Source organism: Apaloderma vittatum, unplaced genomic scaffold (genome assembly GCF_000703405.1).
Source record: "Apaloderma vittatum isolate BGI_N311 unplaced genomic scaffold, ASM70340v1 scaffold7391, whole genome shotgun sequence".
In the NCBI taxonomy this organism is placed as follows: Eukaryota; Metazoa; Chordata; class Aves; order Trogoniformes; family Trogonidae; genus Apaloderma; species Apaloderma vittatum.
The window spans coordinates 102,321-116,129 of record NW_009699536.1 but is presented as its reverse complement, the minus strand read 5'-3'; the positions used below and the strand labels follow the sequence as shown (position 1 = coordinate 116,129).

Below are 13,809 nucleotides of genomic sequence, written 5' to 3'. Positions count from 1 at the left end.
ATGTTTTAGTTATGCTGTCTTTTAGAAGCTGAAGGAACTATTGGACTGTTCCCATCATTCTTGGAGGGAGGGAAAGCCAGTTTCACTTCAAACTTGAGCAACTGTGTGTAAAGGCCTTGTTTCCCTTGCAAATACTGAGCAACTAGGAGGTGCTCTTTTTACAAAGGGTTGTGGTCATTTGATATGCTGATTTGGGTAAAAGGTTCATTGCCCAAATAAGGTGATAAATATTTATAAAAACACATTCTGTAGATGCTTGAACATTAAGTGGGAAGCTTTTATTCCAGCAAAAGTTATCCGAGCACCTGGCAAGGTTGGGGATTTTGTTTAACTGTTTCTTTATTGGTCTTGTAGGTTGCAATGATGCTTTTGTGGAAGTGGGCATGCCAAGGAGTCCGTCCCATTCAGCAAGTACCAGTGACCTGAAGCAGATGATGAGCTCTTCCAAACAGGCCTGTGCTAAGAGACAAACAGTTGAATTACTGCAAGGCACCAAAAACTCTCACCTACAGTAAGTTAAATGCACAAATACAGATTAATGGAACTCTTGCCATGCAGAAGTACTTAATATGTTTTTGTAGTAGAAAGCGTGGTTTGGTAATAAGACACTCAAAGAACCAATTTAAATTGGGCTTGATTTTTAGTCACATTGGGCATTGTCTAATAGTTGTAAGCCTTGGATGCTTTTTGTACATCCTAAGTGTTTTTTCCTTGCTTTGAAAAAATAAATTCCTTTCCACTCCCACAAGGGAGTGTTGGGTTTTTTTCACATAAACTTTCATTGCCTATTTCTAGAGGATACATTTTTGCACTTGCCTTCTTTGTCTTCGATTGCTTTGAGAAAAATGGCTAACTGACAGCCGTTCTCCATTTGTGTATACCTGAGGCCATTCGTTTCTTAGAAAAATGATACTTGGGGCGTAGCAGTATCTTATCAAACTCTTATCTCAGTTATTTTTTTCATTTGTTTGTATTTTTTAATGAGCCAGCAACAGGAAAGGCTCTTTTGAGTCACAGTATGTCTTGGCAACATGTTTTGTGCTTAACGCAATGTTCTGTCCAGTCTACTTTTAAGTAGTGTTTTCACTATTCCTTTTGGGAACTGTTTATCATCGCTCTCTTGAGATGTGTATTTTCTCTTACCTCATTTATTTACATTGTTAAAGCTATGATGTGCATTTCATTAATTCTGCTCTCACATTTTAAAAATCCAATGATTCCTTTTAACTGCACTCAGTTGTTTGTATGTCAATCAGTTGTTTGCGTGTCTTACTAAAAGAACCAAGAGGACATAATGCTCAATTTCCTTAGGGCATTTTTCTGGGGTAGTCTACAGCATGTAAAACATGATCACTTTGCTTTGACGTAGGAGTTTATACGCATTCTAGAGTAGGCATGACATATAGCTGATCTTTAAAAAGAAAAAATTACGTTAAGGGGTGCTTTGGCATGTAGGACTGTAATTATTGAAGCTTTAAAAGCAAGTAGGACACATGTTAACTTTCTTAGTCCCCTGTATGTGTCTCTCTTTATCCTAGTCCTGTCAGTCTGTTAAAACCGCTGAACTGCTGGCCTGAGCAGAGCTAACCAGTATGACCTGTCACACTGTGTAGGGGTTGCATGTGATAATTCCAGATACCAGACAACTCAAATCTGAGTGTGTAAGCTACGCCTCATGTTTGGCAATACCAGGAGGCAGCAGTACATGCTTTATTTCACTGAGAGGAACAGAGAAGGGAAAGTTGAGACTTTAGAAATACTACTAAGAACACAGAGATGGTTGTGTACTGGAATTTCTTAAATTTTGCTGTCAAATTTCACAGAGTAAAGTTCAGTTACCAAAATTGCATTGCATGTTCACTGCTTGCGAAAAAGACAACTGGAGTTAATAATAGTGACTTTGTTCCTGCAGTACCACAGAGAGGCTGCTCTCGGATGCGGAGTTAAGTGCTTCTGAAAGTCCCATGGCTGACAAAAAGGCTCCTGGAAGTGAGCGAGCAGCAGAGCGAGCAGCAGCTGCCCAGCAGAACTCTGAAAGAGCCCGTCTAGCTCCGCAGCCATCGTATGTAAATATGCAGGTACGTTTCCCTGAATGAACCCAAATCTAGTGCAAGACTGGATAAGTCCAAAGTGAAATCACCACAGAATGCAAAAGTGACCGACTAGTACTTTTGCCATTACTGCTTCAATAAAAGCATTTCCTAGCAAAGTCATTCACTCTTTCAGCTTATGACTGAGTTGTCTTGAGGATAAAAAAACCCTTATGCCTCCCTTTGAATAAGATAAAATTAACTAAAGATGGCTATATTACTCTATAGAAGCATCATTTGTGTGTAAAAAAACCTTATGTCTTTGCATTGAGAAGAGGAATATGTCTGCAAAAGACATTTTCCAACTTTTCACAAGCACTGTCAACACATCGATTTTCCATATAGCTTCAGGTTTATATACTGGAGTGACTGTGCTGGTTTTGCTTTGCAGGTGTGGATCTTTACATATCCCATTTTTTTCTTTTTCCTTAGTACTGTTCCTGCTTTAACTACAGCCTACTACTATATTATAAACCATTTCCATGCTGTTGCAGATCTCCCCAAAGAGAGACTCCTTTGACTGTTTGTAAAGCAGTAGTGACAGAGTAGTTTTCAGGATATATCTGGCAATGTGTGGATGTAACTCGACTGCATGGAGCAGTGCAGCAAGATTAAGATTAGTGTTGTGCAGACTTCTTCCATAGTTATTCCTCTAGTTATTTCAAAGAAGTGTTATTTAGCCAGAGGTGTTTAAACTTCACATCTTCTGGTTTTGTGGGTAATGCAAATACAAGGGTTATTTTCTTTCCAAAATTTAAGTTCTTTTCTCTTCAGAAAATGAGCATGTGGAAAAGATTAAACTTGAAAAATTATAAAAAAATTGTGGTGCCTAGATTTGCAGTCTAAGATATAATCATTTTTTGTACTGTTGAGGAATGTTTTAAATGCTAAGAGCATTAAGGAAGAGAAACTGTTTGAAAAATGTCATATTTAAAAAAAAGAGAAAAATTCTGCTTAAACAGTTTGTAAGTACAGTTGCAGCCTCACTCAGATGGATATCTGATAGTTATTTACAAACTTTGTTAATCTACGTTTGAGTGGACTTTAAGTAACTAAGGCTCTAACTGGTCTACTGTCAAATTATTGTGCAGCACTTCAGGTTTCTCCTACTGCATTCACTGGCCACTTCCCAAACCTTTGTCTTTACAAAGAGCTGAGCAATGGAATGACATTTAGTGAGAGTGGCAATTAAGCTTTCTTCTGCATGTTTAATTTCTAGGCATTTGACTATGAACAGAAGAAGCTACTAGCAACTAAAGGTATGTGGATAAACTGACTTCTGAAAAGTTTTGTTAGTACACGGCTGAAAGAATTTTCTGAAATAGAAGTTTTGTAATTTGTTTTTTAATCAAATCCAAAGCTGAGAGTGAAACATTTGTCTTTTTAATGTTCCAAAAATTTCTTAATACCACTGTAGTATAAAATACAGTATAAACAACTTGCAGGTGGGATGCACTCTGTGTGAGTATATCCATGTGAAAGTGATAAGTGGTGTTTTCAGAGACCTCATAACTCTTAATACTTAATTTTATTTGGATGCAAATTGAACTTTTAAGATGTTTGTCGTATTTGCAAAGTTCGTAGTTAGAGATCATTTAATCCTTATTTCAGGGATAAATTAAGTTACAAAACTGATAAAGGACTTAACCATGTCTTTGACTCCATTTAAAAATAAACCAAATACCCTCACACCAGCAGAAATCCAGAAACATGTCTTTTGGCAACAGATACGATTTTTTTGGCTTCCTTGCAGCCCTAGGGGGTTTAACTATCCTCTGACAGGTAAATTGCCTTCAGGAAGGGTGGGATTCAAGCTGCGTACCAAGTAGAGGTGCCTTAGGATTTACTGTTGAGTGGTAGAAGTCTATTAGCATCCGTGACTTCAGGATCAGTGTCTCTGTACCTTTACCAGGTTTGAAATTTATTAATTTGTCTCTGAATTTTTTCAGCTATGTTAAAGAAGCCAGTTGTAACGGAAGTGAGAACTCCAACAAATACGTGGAGTGGTTTGGGGTTCTCTAAATCTATGCCTGCAGAAACTATCAAGGAACTAAGAAGAGCAAATCATGTATCATACAAGCCATCTATGACAACTACATATGAGGTAAAAAGCTATACTTCGATTAGTTTACTTCTAGTGAATAATACATTTTTTTCTCTTGAGGAAAAAAGTCTGCAAAAAGAAGCCTTGCAGATAGGATTTTCAGCTTTCCTATTAGAGTTTTAAATTTTTTTTATGTTGAAAACTTTCTTACATAAATATTAAGACATATGGAATATATTCAGCTTGGCACACGAAATTATATTCTCTTTCTAAATCTTACTTTAGTTTTATAGAAGTCTGCTCCTGAAAATATATTTATTTAAAGAAACTAAACTTATGGGACCAAATATCTCGGTAGTTATAAGCAAGTGGTAGGAACTTTGTAACCTAATTAAAAGAATGTGGATGTAACAGATAAACTACATAATGCAAATCACTATATGGTAGAGCAGAATGTTAGAACAAGAAGTGGCTGCAGCTCATCTTATCTTTTGTTGACAAAGCTGTCGAACTGGGAAAGATTTCTTTATTTACACTATTCACTGGTCCCAGAAATTTCCCTGGGAGAAGGCAGCCCTAGGGTCCAGGATATCTCGTCAGAGTCCTGCCATGGCAGTCTTGCAGGGAATTTATGTTCCTTCCTGCTCAAAAGCATTCTGAAGTTGCTTTTCAGAGTTTCCCTGCTGTAATCTTTCCCAGCTTCTGTACAGACACCTTTTATTTCTGTCCTGCATACATAAAATGTAAATGGTATGTTTCTTCAGGATCAGGATTTCATACAGTTTTTCTCTAGGATATACCTGTCTTCTAATGTAAAAGAAATACTCAGCCATGGTAGAAGTGTCTCTTGGTGTTCACAATTTGAACTGTGAACTTTGTGTTGTTCAAATACATGTAATAGGTTTGGATACATATAAGGAGCTTGCAGTAGTAACTAGGGGGAGAAAATAAAATTATTTTTTAACATAGTTTTTTTTATACTGGCTGAGGTGAGTTTGGGTTTTTCCCCAGGCTGTCATGCACTGCTTAAAGTCTCTGAGCAGGTAAGTCATTCTAACCAAGACGGCTGACACGCGCAGACTTTGAGTAACTACATGTGCAAACCACAAGCTTAGCCCTTTCCAGTGAAATGATAGTGTCAGAACTCCTGTTTCCATTATTTGGTATGAGATATTGTGGAAACATCTGGGGAAGCTAAAAGTCTTGGGTTCCTCGTAACCTTCTATTTAGCAGCTTTCTTTGTGTTAGAGGCAGTGCAGCCCACTTCTTCCATGCGCGTGCACCTTTGAGAGTCATGAGCTGAAGTCTTTGAACAGAAGTAATGTTGGTATTATCACCTGATGTCTGGGAAGTTCATTTGTAAGATAAGCTCACCCAACATTCTTCATCTCCACTACGATATTTTGCTGTGTATTGAAGTTTTCCAGAAACGTTGAATGATACCTTTTTTACCTCACAACTTAGATCGCTATGATCTAACATAACGTAGATGGCCTGTCTCTTCGTGCTCTTTTGTAAGACTTGATGTCAATTCTTGCCTTTCCTCATTTGTTGAGCTGTACCAACCCTAGCTCACACCTCCCCAGTTTTGCTAATACCAAGGAGTTTTTGCCTTCTTTCTTCAGTGCTGTCAGTTTCCCTGAATGGTGGAAAAGATTGCTGCCTCCCAAATTAGTATTTTCATTAGGAATTCGATGCAAGTGTGTGTAATTAAATTGTTCACTTGGTTCCACAATTCTTAGTTCATGTAAGTACATGGTATCAATAATGGGCTTTTTTTTTTTTTTTTCCCCTCCTTACATCCCCACCCAATTCTCTAGCTAACTGCTTCTTTCAGGGAATACTGTTGCCTTATTTTGGAACATTCTGACCCACAGTAATAAGAGTTGATAAATAGTACTTCACAGGAAGATAAAAATCTATTGTGTTGTGTACAATATTGTTGTCAAGCATTGTGTACTTGATACTTTATCTTCAGATAGATGTTCTGTTATGTTCCCTTCCCTGTGAAGGGATGCAGTCAATAGACTGCTTTGTCTAGAATTCGTGTGGGAATTTGATACCACGGAATGTTTTGGAAACAAACTTGGAAATACTGAGGAATTTATTTTGAAGCATGGTCTTTAAATAACTAAAATCTGTAAACTGCATATGTGTTTAAGCACACCTGCTGTTTTTGTGTCCGGCTTGCAATTATTTCACTACTGATCAACTGCCAAAAGAATATTTGCAAGCTTTAAAAGCTGTGGGTTTGTGTTTTGTTTTTTTGTTTTGTTTTTTTTAAACTGAGCTGCTTCAAAGAAAACATCTGAGTCACAATGAAACTTCTATTTTCTGCCCTTTTCTTCTTTTTGTGATTTGCAGGGTTCATCGATGTCTCTCTCACGGTCCAACAGTCGGGAGCACCTGGGCAGTGGCAGCGAATCTGATAACTGGAGGGACCATAACGGGCTTGGACCCACAGCTCATAATGAATTTGTGTCCTCGATTGGCAGCCCCAAACGGAAACAAAATAAATCAGGTTAATTTCTTAAGATCTGATTTAGAAAAAATAAAATACCGTATTGATATCAATGAATATTTATTTTAATATGAATGTTTCCTGACATCACTAGGGATTTAAAAAAGTTTACAGGTGTTGATAACTTACACATGGAAAAGTGAAAGCATATGCAAGATTGCATAACATGATATATAAATAATGGTTCAAAAGGAAAACTTTTCTTTAAAAGTTTTAAATGCAAGGCATTCTTTCTGAAAGCTGTCTTGGAAGGGAATTTTCAAGGTATGCTGAAAACAGACTTATATAAAAGCTCATTTATAGACTGTTACTGTTCTGCTCTGTTACTAATGCAGCAAAATCCAGGTCTTTCTTGGACTATTTGCTTACTGGTGGAGAAGTCATATGTTCTGATACTGAATTTTAAAGCATGATTCTCTTTATGGTGATGGAAGAAGTCTGTATGTTGGGCATGGCCTAGGACACACTTTAAACACTGGTTTCTCCAGATACAATCTGTAAACTTTGTGATTACTTTTGAAACGATGCTTGACATTTACAAATTAAAATTTTAATTCAGTCGAACTCTTTGAAACTTAATTTCACTTTTTTAATAACTTTCTGAAAGACTGAAAAATGGAGGTAGACAACACTGGTCCCTACTAACTAACTGCATTATGGGGATATTACTGTTATGGCTGGTTTGACTTTTTTGCTGCATTTTTCATATAAAGATTAATAAAACCTAAATCCCAGATTAGCTGCAAAGTACACAGATACTAAAACTTGGACATCTGGAGAAAGGATAGTTTCAATTAGAGAAAATATTCATGGTGGTTAGACTTGCAATTATTTGTGATTTTAAAAAGCACGTTAGTTCAGCTGTGCATGGCTGTGTACCGTATTCTAAGTACTCACAGAACAAAAGACTTGAACAGTTTATCTTTGAAGGCAAGCTAATGATATTTCCAGGTTAATTGAAGAAAAAAATAGAACCTCTAGGATAATGAAATAAATAAGGATTTAATATGTATTTACATATATGTAAGAAGAAAATTAGAAATATGAATACATCGTTTGTGGAGGAAACTGTTCTTACAGCAGCAGAAGCTTTCCCAGAGGAAGAAATGTGTGGAGGAGGGACAAAAGAAATAGCTGTGTGCTGACCGGACAAATGTTTTTACTTTATTGTGCAAGTGTCAGGGTACTGAAATGTAAGTCTTCATTGACACAATTGTGTTACTGGTGTTGAAGTTCTTATTAGTTTAAGATAGTGCTTCCTGACTGCACCAGTAAGAAGTATTTCATAATGTTTTCAGTACGTGACCTTGCATCATCTGCCCTGAGTGTAGGATCATGAATTTCTATTTGGGTCATCTTAGTGTTATCTTACTCTAATAGTGATTGGGGCACCTCCTTTCAAAGCCTAAAAAAAATCAACTTAGTTATTGCTTCGTTTGCCAGACTTCATGTTCTCAATTTCAACATTGCATGGTTTACTATATTTTAAAACTCTTTTCCAAAATGGAGCTGAGACTGATAGAAATTTTACTAACTCTGTAAATCCAATTCCAAATGCTTCTAATTAGTTCATGCCCAAAAAATAAGAAATGTAGCATAGCCAGTTGTGAAAAATGGTGACTTTCACATCCTGTTGAAATCATATAGTGGAGGCCATAGCAGAAGTCTCTGAGGCAATCTGTGTTTTACACACCTGGGACAGTATTCTTTAGGTACTGCCAAGCCTCTTGGGCTGTGGTTGCCTTTGTGTGCAATGGTCCTTTCCAAAGTGTTCACTGGAGAAGAGAGGAGAGGGCTTAAGAGAAAGAAAAGTAACAGGATCTTGCAGTTCTGTCCCCTGTATGAGTTCCTGACTTGTACCCATATGACAGTTCCGGTAATGTGATTTTATTGCTTAAAAGAGTTACCCAAATATCTTTTTGTAGAAAACAAACAGTGGAACTTAATTAACAAAAAAATATACTTCATGCTGTTTGTTTTCTCAAACCACTGAGAGGCTTTTTTTGCAGAATAATAGAGATTTAAATATTTTTGTTAATTTAACAATCTAACTGAATACAATATTCATATGACAAATCATCTGCTTCTGTGATGGGACTAAACTATGCACGTTTTCCCTTTCAGCTGAACACTATCTCAGTAGCAGTAATTACATGGACTGCATTTCCTCGCTGACAGGAAGCAATGGCTGTAACCTGAACACTTTGTTTAAGGGATCTGATCTTCCCGAGCTGTTCAGCAAACTTGGTTTGGGCAAGTACACAGACGTATTCCAACAGCAAGAGGTTAGTGTTCCTCTGAAAGACACCTTTATGTTTGTGTAGCATGTTTTCTAGCAGCAATTGTTGTGCTTCTTGACCACAGCTGCTAAGCAGTCTCACTTTGTAGCAGGATTTTCATGAGCTGTTCTTCCAAAGCTGTGTCATCTGCCTTTCAGTTTCCAGTTACCCAGACTGGGCACAAGTATTGTTTTGTCCTGCATCTTTATGCTTAACAAAGAAATAAACTATGTTGTTGTGTATTTTTTGGTTTTGTTTTGATTTTTCATTCAAGGAAGTTTAAACCCTGGCTACCACTTGTAAACTAGGGCACTAAGTAGAATTTAGTAGCTCAGGGGGCTGGTTAGCTCAGTCAGCTGAGCGTAGCGCTAACAAAGCTAAGGTCACGGGTTCGATTCCCGTTCGGTCCCCATAATCATGCCTGATCTAGTTGAGAGGTGGCGTCCCTGGCAGCAGGGAGGCTGGATTAAAATGATCTTTAAGGTCCCTTCCAGCTTAGGCCGTGATATGATATGATACTTTCCAGCTTTCGCTGAGCTTCCTGTATAGGTTCTGGAAATCCAGTCTGTGTTCAGTAGTAAAGTCCTGTCTCAGCTGACACTGTGGTCACTTGTATTCATCTTTTGCCTCTGCCCCTGTGTGCCACTTCACTTTCTTTGGTCCACCCCAAAACATAAAAATAAAAAAGGAAAAAAATAAAAATAAACCACAAACATACATGGCTGCACATGCTTTGGAATGCTGTGAAATACTCAGTGCTTTAACTCAAATATGTCACCAGTAGTTGAGCAGTCATCCTCTGCTAACTGCTGCAGTCTGAAACACCTGCCATATCTACAGACATGTGCACTTGGCTATTCCCAAGTGCATTGTGGCACTTGTAAATATTCAAAATATCAAGAGTCACCAATAAATTAAGTGATCTTTTGTGCTTTTCTAAAACTGTTTGCTTTTTAGTTTTTCATTATCTGTCAAGTGCAGAGTAGAAAATTGAGCAACTATGTGAAGAAGCCATTGGAAAGCAATGACTGCTGTCTACATGCAAGGGATAGGTTGGCAGAGTATCTATAAAGTTCAGTAGGAAAAATAAATTGTGAAGCTATTCTGAAATGCACGTATGTAATAATACTTCTAGGGAGAAACTTGTTTTGCATAAATTTCCTGTTTATTTTCACTCTAGATTGATCTGCAGACATTCCTTACTCTTACGGATCAAGATTTGAAAGAGTTAGGAATTACCACTTTCGGTGCCAGAAGAAAAATGCTGCTTGCCATCTCAGGTAAATAACACAGATTATCATTGGTTGATTTTAAGTGTTGTTTGCTTTCTTCTCTCTTGAGTTGTATGTTTATAGTTGACAAAGGATCTTGGAAAGACTGAAAAGTAAGTAGCTAGTCCACAGAGGACATATCGCTTGCCCTGCACCATAAGGTGCTTAAAACCAGGCTTTATAGAACTTTCACATTACCAAATAAGATTTCAGTTGCATCGTCCTATGTCCACTTGTAAAGTTGGAGCTTTGTAGAAAGTTCAGCAGATGGTGAACTTTGTTTTATGCCCCAAAACCGTGGGTCCTAGAAGCTGTGGGATTACAGGCTCTGCAGAGTCTGACGCATCGGTCAGAACTGGCATTTTCAAGCCTCTGGTTCCCTGTCCTCCATTGATTGGCCGAGTAACCATCCTACCAGGAAAAACTGCCTGGTTTGGGGGAGGCTTTAGTTCTGATTTGATGATTTAGGGTTTTTCTCCTCCCAAGGCCAGTTGTTTCTGCAAAATGTATAGGTTTGAAAAGAAGCATGTAACTTACTTGGAATTTTTCCAACCCACTTTAATTAAAAGATTGTCTTGTACCCTACATGCAGGAAAACAAAGGCCAGATATAAGTTCTTATGATGTGTTTCAATATATAATGCCTACCTAGTTGTTGTATTTAATTATAATAAACAGCATGAATTTTCATATTACATAGGCATACTCTGTCATTGTTGTCTAGGTGGCTTTCTTCAGAGGCTTCATTTCTCTCAATTGCATCTCTTCCACTGATGCCATTAGTGAATGTTTTTTATGAACTGAAAATGTTGGCATAAAGATGGTAACGATGCAATAGTTCGGTAGCAGTCATGAAAATCAGTGTAATCTCTCAGTGATTGTTATCTAGCATGGAATTTGTTTACAAGAATAGAAAAGTGGAGAAAGCAAAAACATTTTGGATGAGCAATTGCTTAAACAAGCTTCGGGTGTATGAATGAGAGATGACTGTCCTTTTTTTTTTTTTTTCCCCAAAAGTCATTATTAAAATACCGCTTCAATGTTGTGCTTAATAAATAATTCTGCACTGAGAAGTGATCGAGATGCTGATAAGCTTCTCTGCCATCTTGGTTTACATTGCGTCGTTGTGCTGCAGACATACTTTCTGTGTACGTGTACCTTCAGGAAGACTGCAGCCTTTGGCTATTGTAACAGAACCTTCTTTAAGTGCTTCTGCTATGTCAGTTTGATCTAAATCAATATTGCAAAGTACTGTCTACTCCACACTCTCTCAGTGCCCAGTAAGAATTGCAACAAATAGATGCCTGCACCCAGCCAGCCTCTACAAGTCTTAACCCGGCACTCTGACTGTCCTCTTAAATTGCACGAGTGCCCCACTGACACTTTCCGTTCACTCTGTTCTGTCTAAAATATTTTGCTCATTTAAATCAAAGTTTTGCTTTAGGTCAAAATATTAATTCCTGATGAGAGATTTTTTTTTAATATTTTTGTGTGTGTGTGTGTGTGCGTGTATGACCTTTCTAGAACTGAATAAAAACCGAAGAAAGCTCTTTGACCCATCAAACATACGTGCCTCGTTCCTGGAAGGTGGAGCCAGTGGAAGACTGCCGCGTCAGTATCACTCGGACATTGCTAGTGTCAGCGGGCGCTGGTAGCAGTAAGTTGTGGCTCAGAAAGTCAGCTGGACAGACAGACATGGCAATCCTGTGGACAGCCTTCACTGCACACCACCCTCTGCACTTTGGGAGTTTGGGTGTCAAGGACCAAAGCGTTTTGTCTGCACAATACTGTGCCAAAAAAAAAAAACCAAACAGAGAACACACATTTTGTCTGTTGTCTTTCAGAACACCAAATGTGGGCTACGTTTTACTCCTGTAGATTGGACAGAATTTGCAATAATAATATAGGGTTCTTTGTTTAGTATTTTATTACCTATAACTATAATGTATGCACTGATTTTTTACTTTGTTCAATGAAGGAGGAATGAAGAGCTGGGATGCCAGAGAGCATTGATTTTGGTTTTATCAAGGTGGAATTTTCTGGTACTGCTTAAAATAATTATTGAGGTCTTTCTGCACTTTACATGTTCTGATTTCTTGTCCTGTGGAAATTTTTCTCTTTCAATTTCCGTATCAATTTTTATATTGGCACTAATCAATTTTTTTCAGGTGTTCCTACGTTAAGTCACATCTCACTATAATGGTACTGAAACTGGTTCTTATGCAGATTATTCCCTCTCTCTCTGTCTCCCCAGTAGTTATCTGAAGAGATTGCTCCAAAATCAAGCCACTTGGTAGTGGACCTGTCCTATTTTGCTCTTACGAAGCAGTCTAATTCTGCTTGCAGTAATACTCACTGTAACAGATGCAATGAAAGACCAAAATGGACCTTGCAATATTAACCCTTTGCAGTCATCATATTTAACTGCTGCCTGTTATGCTAAAACTGTTTTTAATGGTTGTCTCAAAGCAATGGGCTATTTTTAGTACCCTGCCACTAAAGGACACTTATTTATATCAGACTTTTATTTTTAGATTCTATACACCTGCAATACCTAACAGATTAAACTGATCTACTACAGCTTTATGGTAGAGAATGAAAGGCATTCATCAAACTAGAGCTCTGGGCTGTCAGTTTGATTAAACGGACAACTAATGTAGTTCGACAAGACAGCACTGTTGCCATTTAATAAGTGACACGTATTACATGACTATGCATGCAGCAATTAAGCAACCTACATAAAATAGGTGTAATAGCATCTGTTTTCTTCAATCGAGATTTGCAATTGTTGGCTGCAGAAGTGTTTAAAACTCTGGAGATGAACTATTTCTGAAACAAGTTATGTTCAACAGAAAGAGTCCATATTATGAGTGGCTAGAGCTAACTATTGCATTCTTATACTGTGAAAGTCCAAATAATTTGGCAATGTTATTCCTCTGTCTTTACAGATGTCTTGTTATGGGTTTATGAAGGGTTCTTATATAATGAAGGAATTCATGAAGTGCCTCGTTCTGCAATGCAATATGACGTTTCCAAGCATTAATTTGTTGAAAAGCATTCCCATAAGAAATGTTGTGAATTACCTCTACTGTAATGTATTATTTATGTTCGTGTACAAGCCTTTTGAGATGGACATAAACCACTGTCAAGTGCTCTTAACAGAAGGCATTAGAATAACATTTACAGTAGTTGGTTTTTACGCAAAAAATGGGTGAGAAAGTTTTGACACTTTCCAGGGATAATTCTTTCTTTTAAGGTGAGAATACAAAATGATGTATAGAGAAATTTGCACACACAAAGGGAACTTAAAGAAACTTACTTGAGGGCATAGATGATGAAGCAATAATACAAAGCCTTGCTGCGGTTAGGAAAAAATAACTGCTCAGTGAGCATTTCGGCCATATCTACTTAATGGTGTATAGGTGGGTGACGTTCCTGTAGGTGAAGTAGCAGGTAGCTTCCGCTGGTTTTGAAATTGTGCTGCAGATCTGAATGGATAAAGCTGTGTCTTGGACACACATCGTTGTTCACATTGAAGTTTCTGTGCTCAAATGGCAAAAATCAGTATCCACATATCTGAGAGATGTGTGTCGCACGCACAAGAG

The 13,809-nt window shown here is 37.7% G+C and overlaps 1 protein-coding gene across 1 annotated transcript in view; it reads left to right on the top strand.

Annotated features, from left to right (window-relative positions):
* The window catches only part of BICC1 (BicC family RNA binding protein 1), a 67,621-nt gene extending 55,762 nt beyond the window's left edge, over window positions 1-11,859 (top strand). Inside the window, exons 13-20 of the mRNA XM_009878414.1 lie at window positions 355-511; window positions 1,913-2,078; window positions 3,310-3,349; window positions 4,040-4,194; window positions 6,499-6,655; window positions 8,780-8,940; window positions 10,115-10,214; window positions 11,729-11,859. Of these exons, the coding sequence (XP_009876716.1) occupies window positions 355-511; window positions 1,913-2,078; window positions 3,310-3,349; window positions 4,040-4,194; window positions 6,499-6,655; window positions 8,780-8,940; window positions 10,115-10,214; window positions 11,729-11,859 (1,067 nt within the window). The remainder of the gene's footprint in view (window positions 1-354; window positions 512-1,912; window positions 2,079-3,309; window positions 3,350-4,039; window positions 4,195-6,498; window positions 6,656-8,779; window positions 8,941-10,114; window positions 10,215-11,728) is intronic.
* The last annotated feature ends 1,950 nt before the right edge of the window (window positions 11,860-13,809 follow it).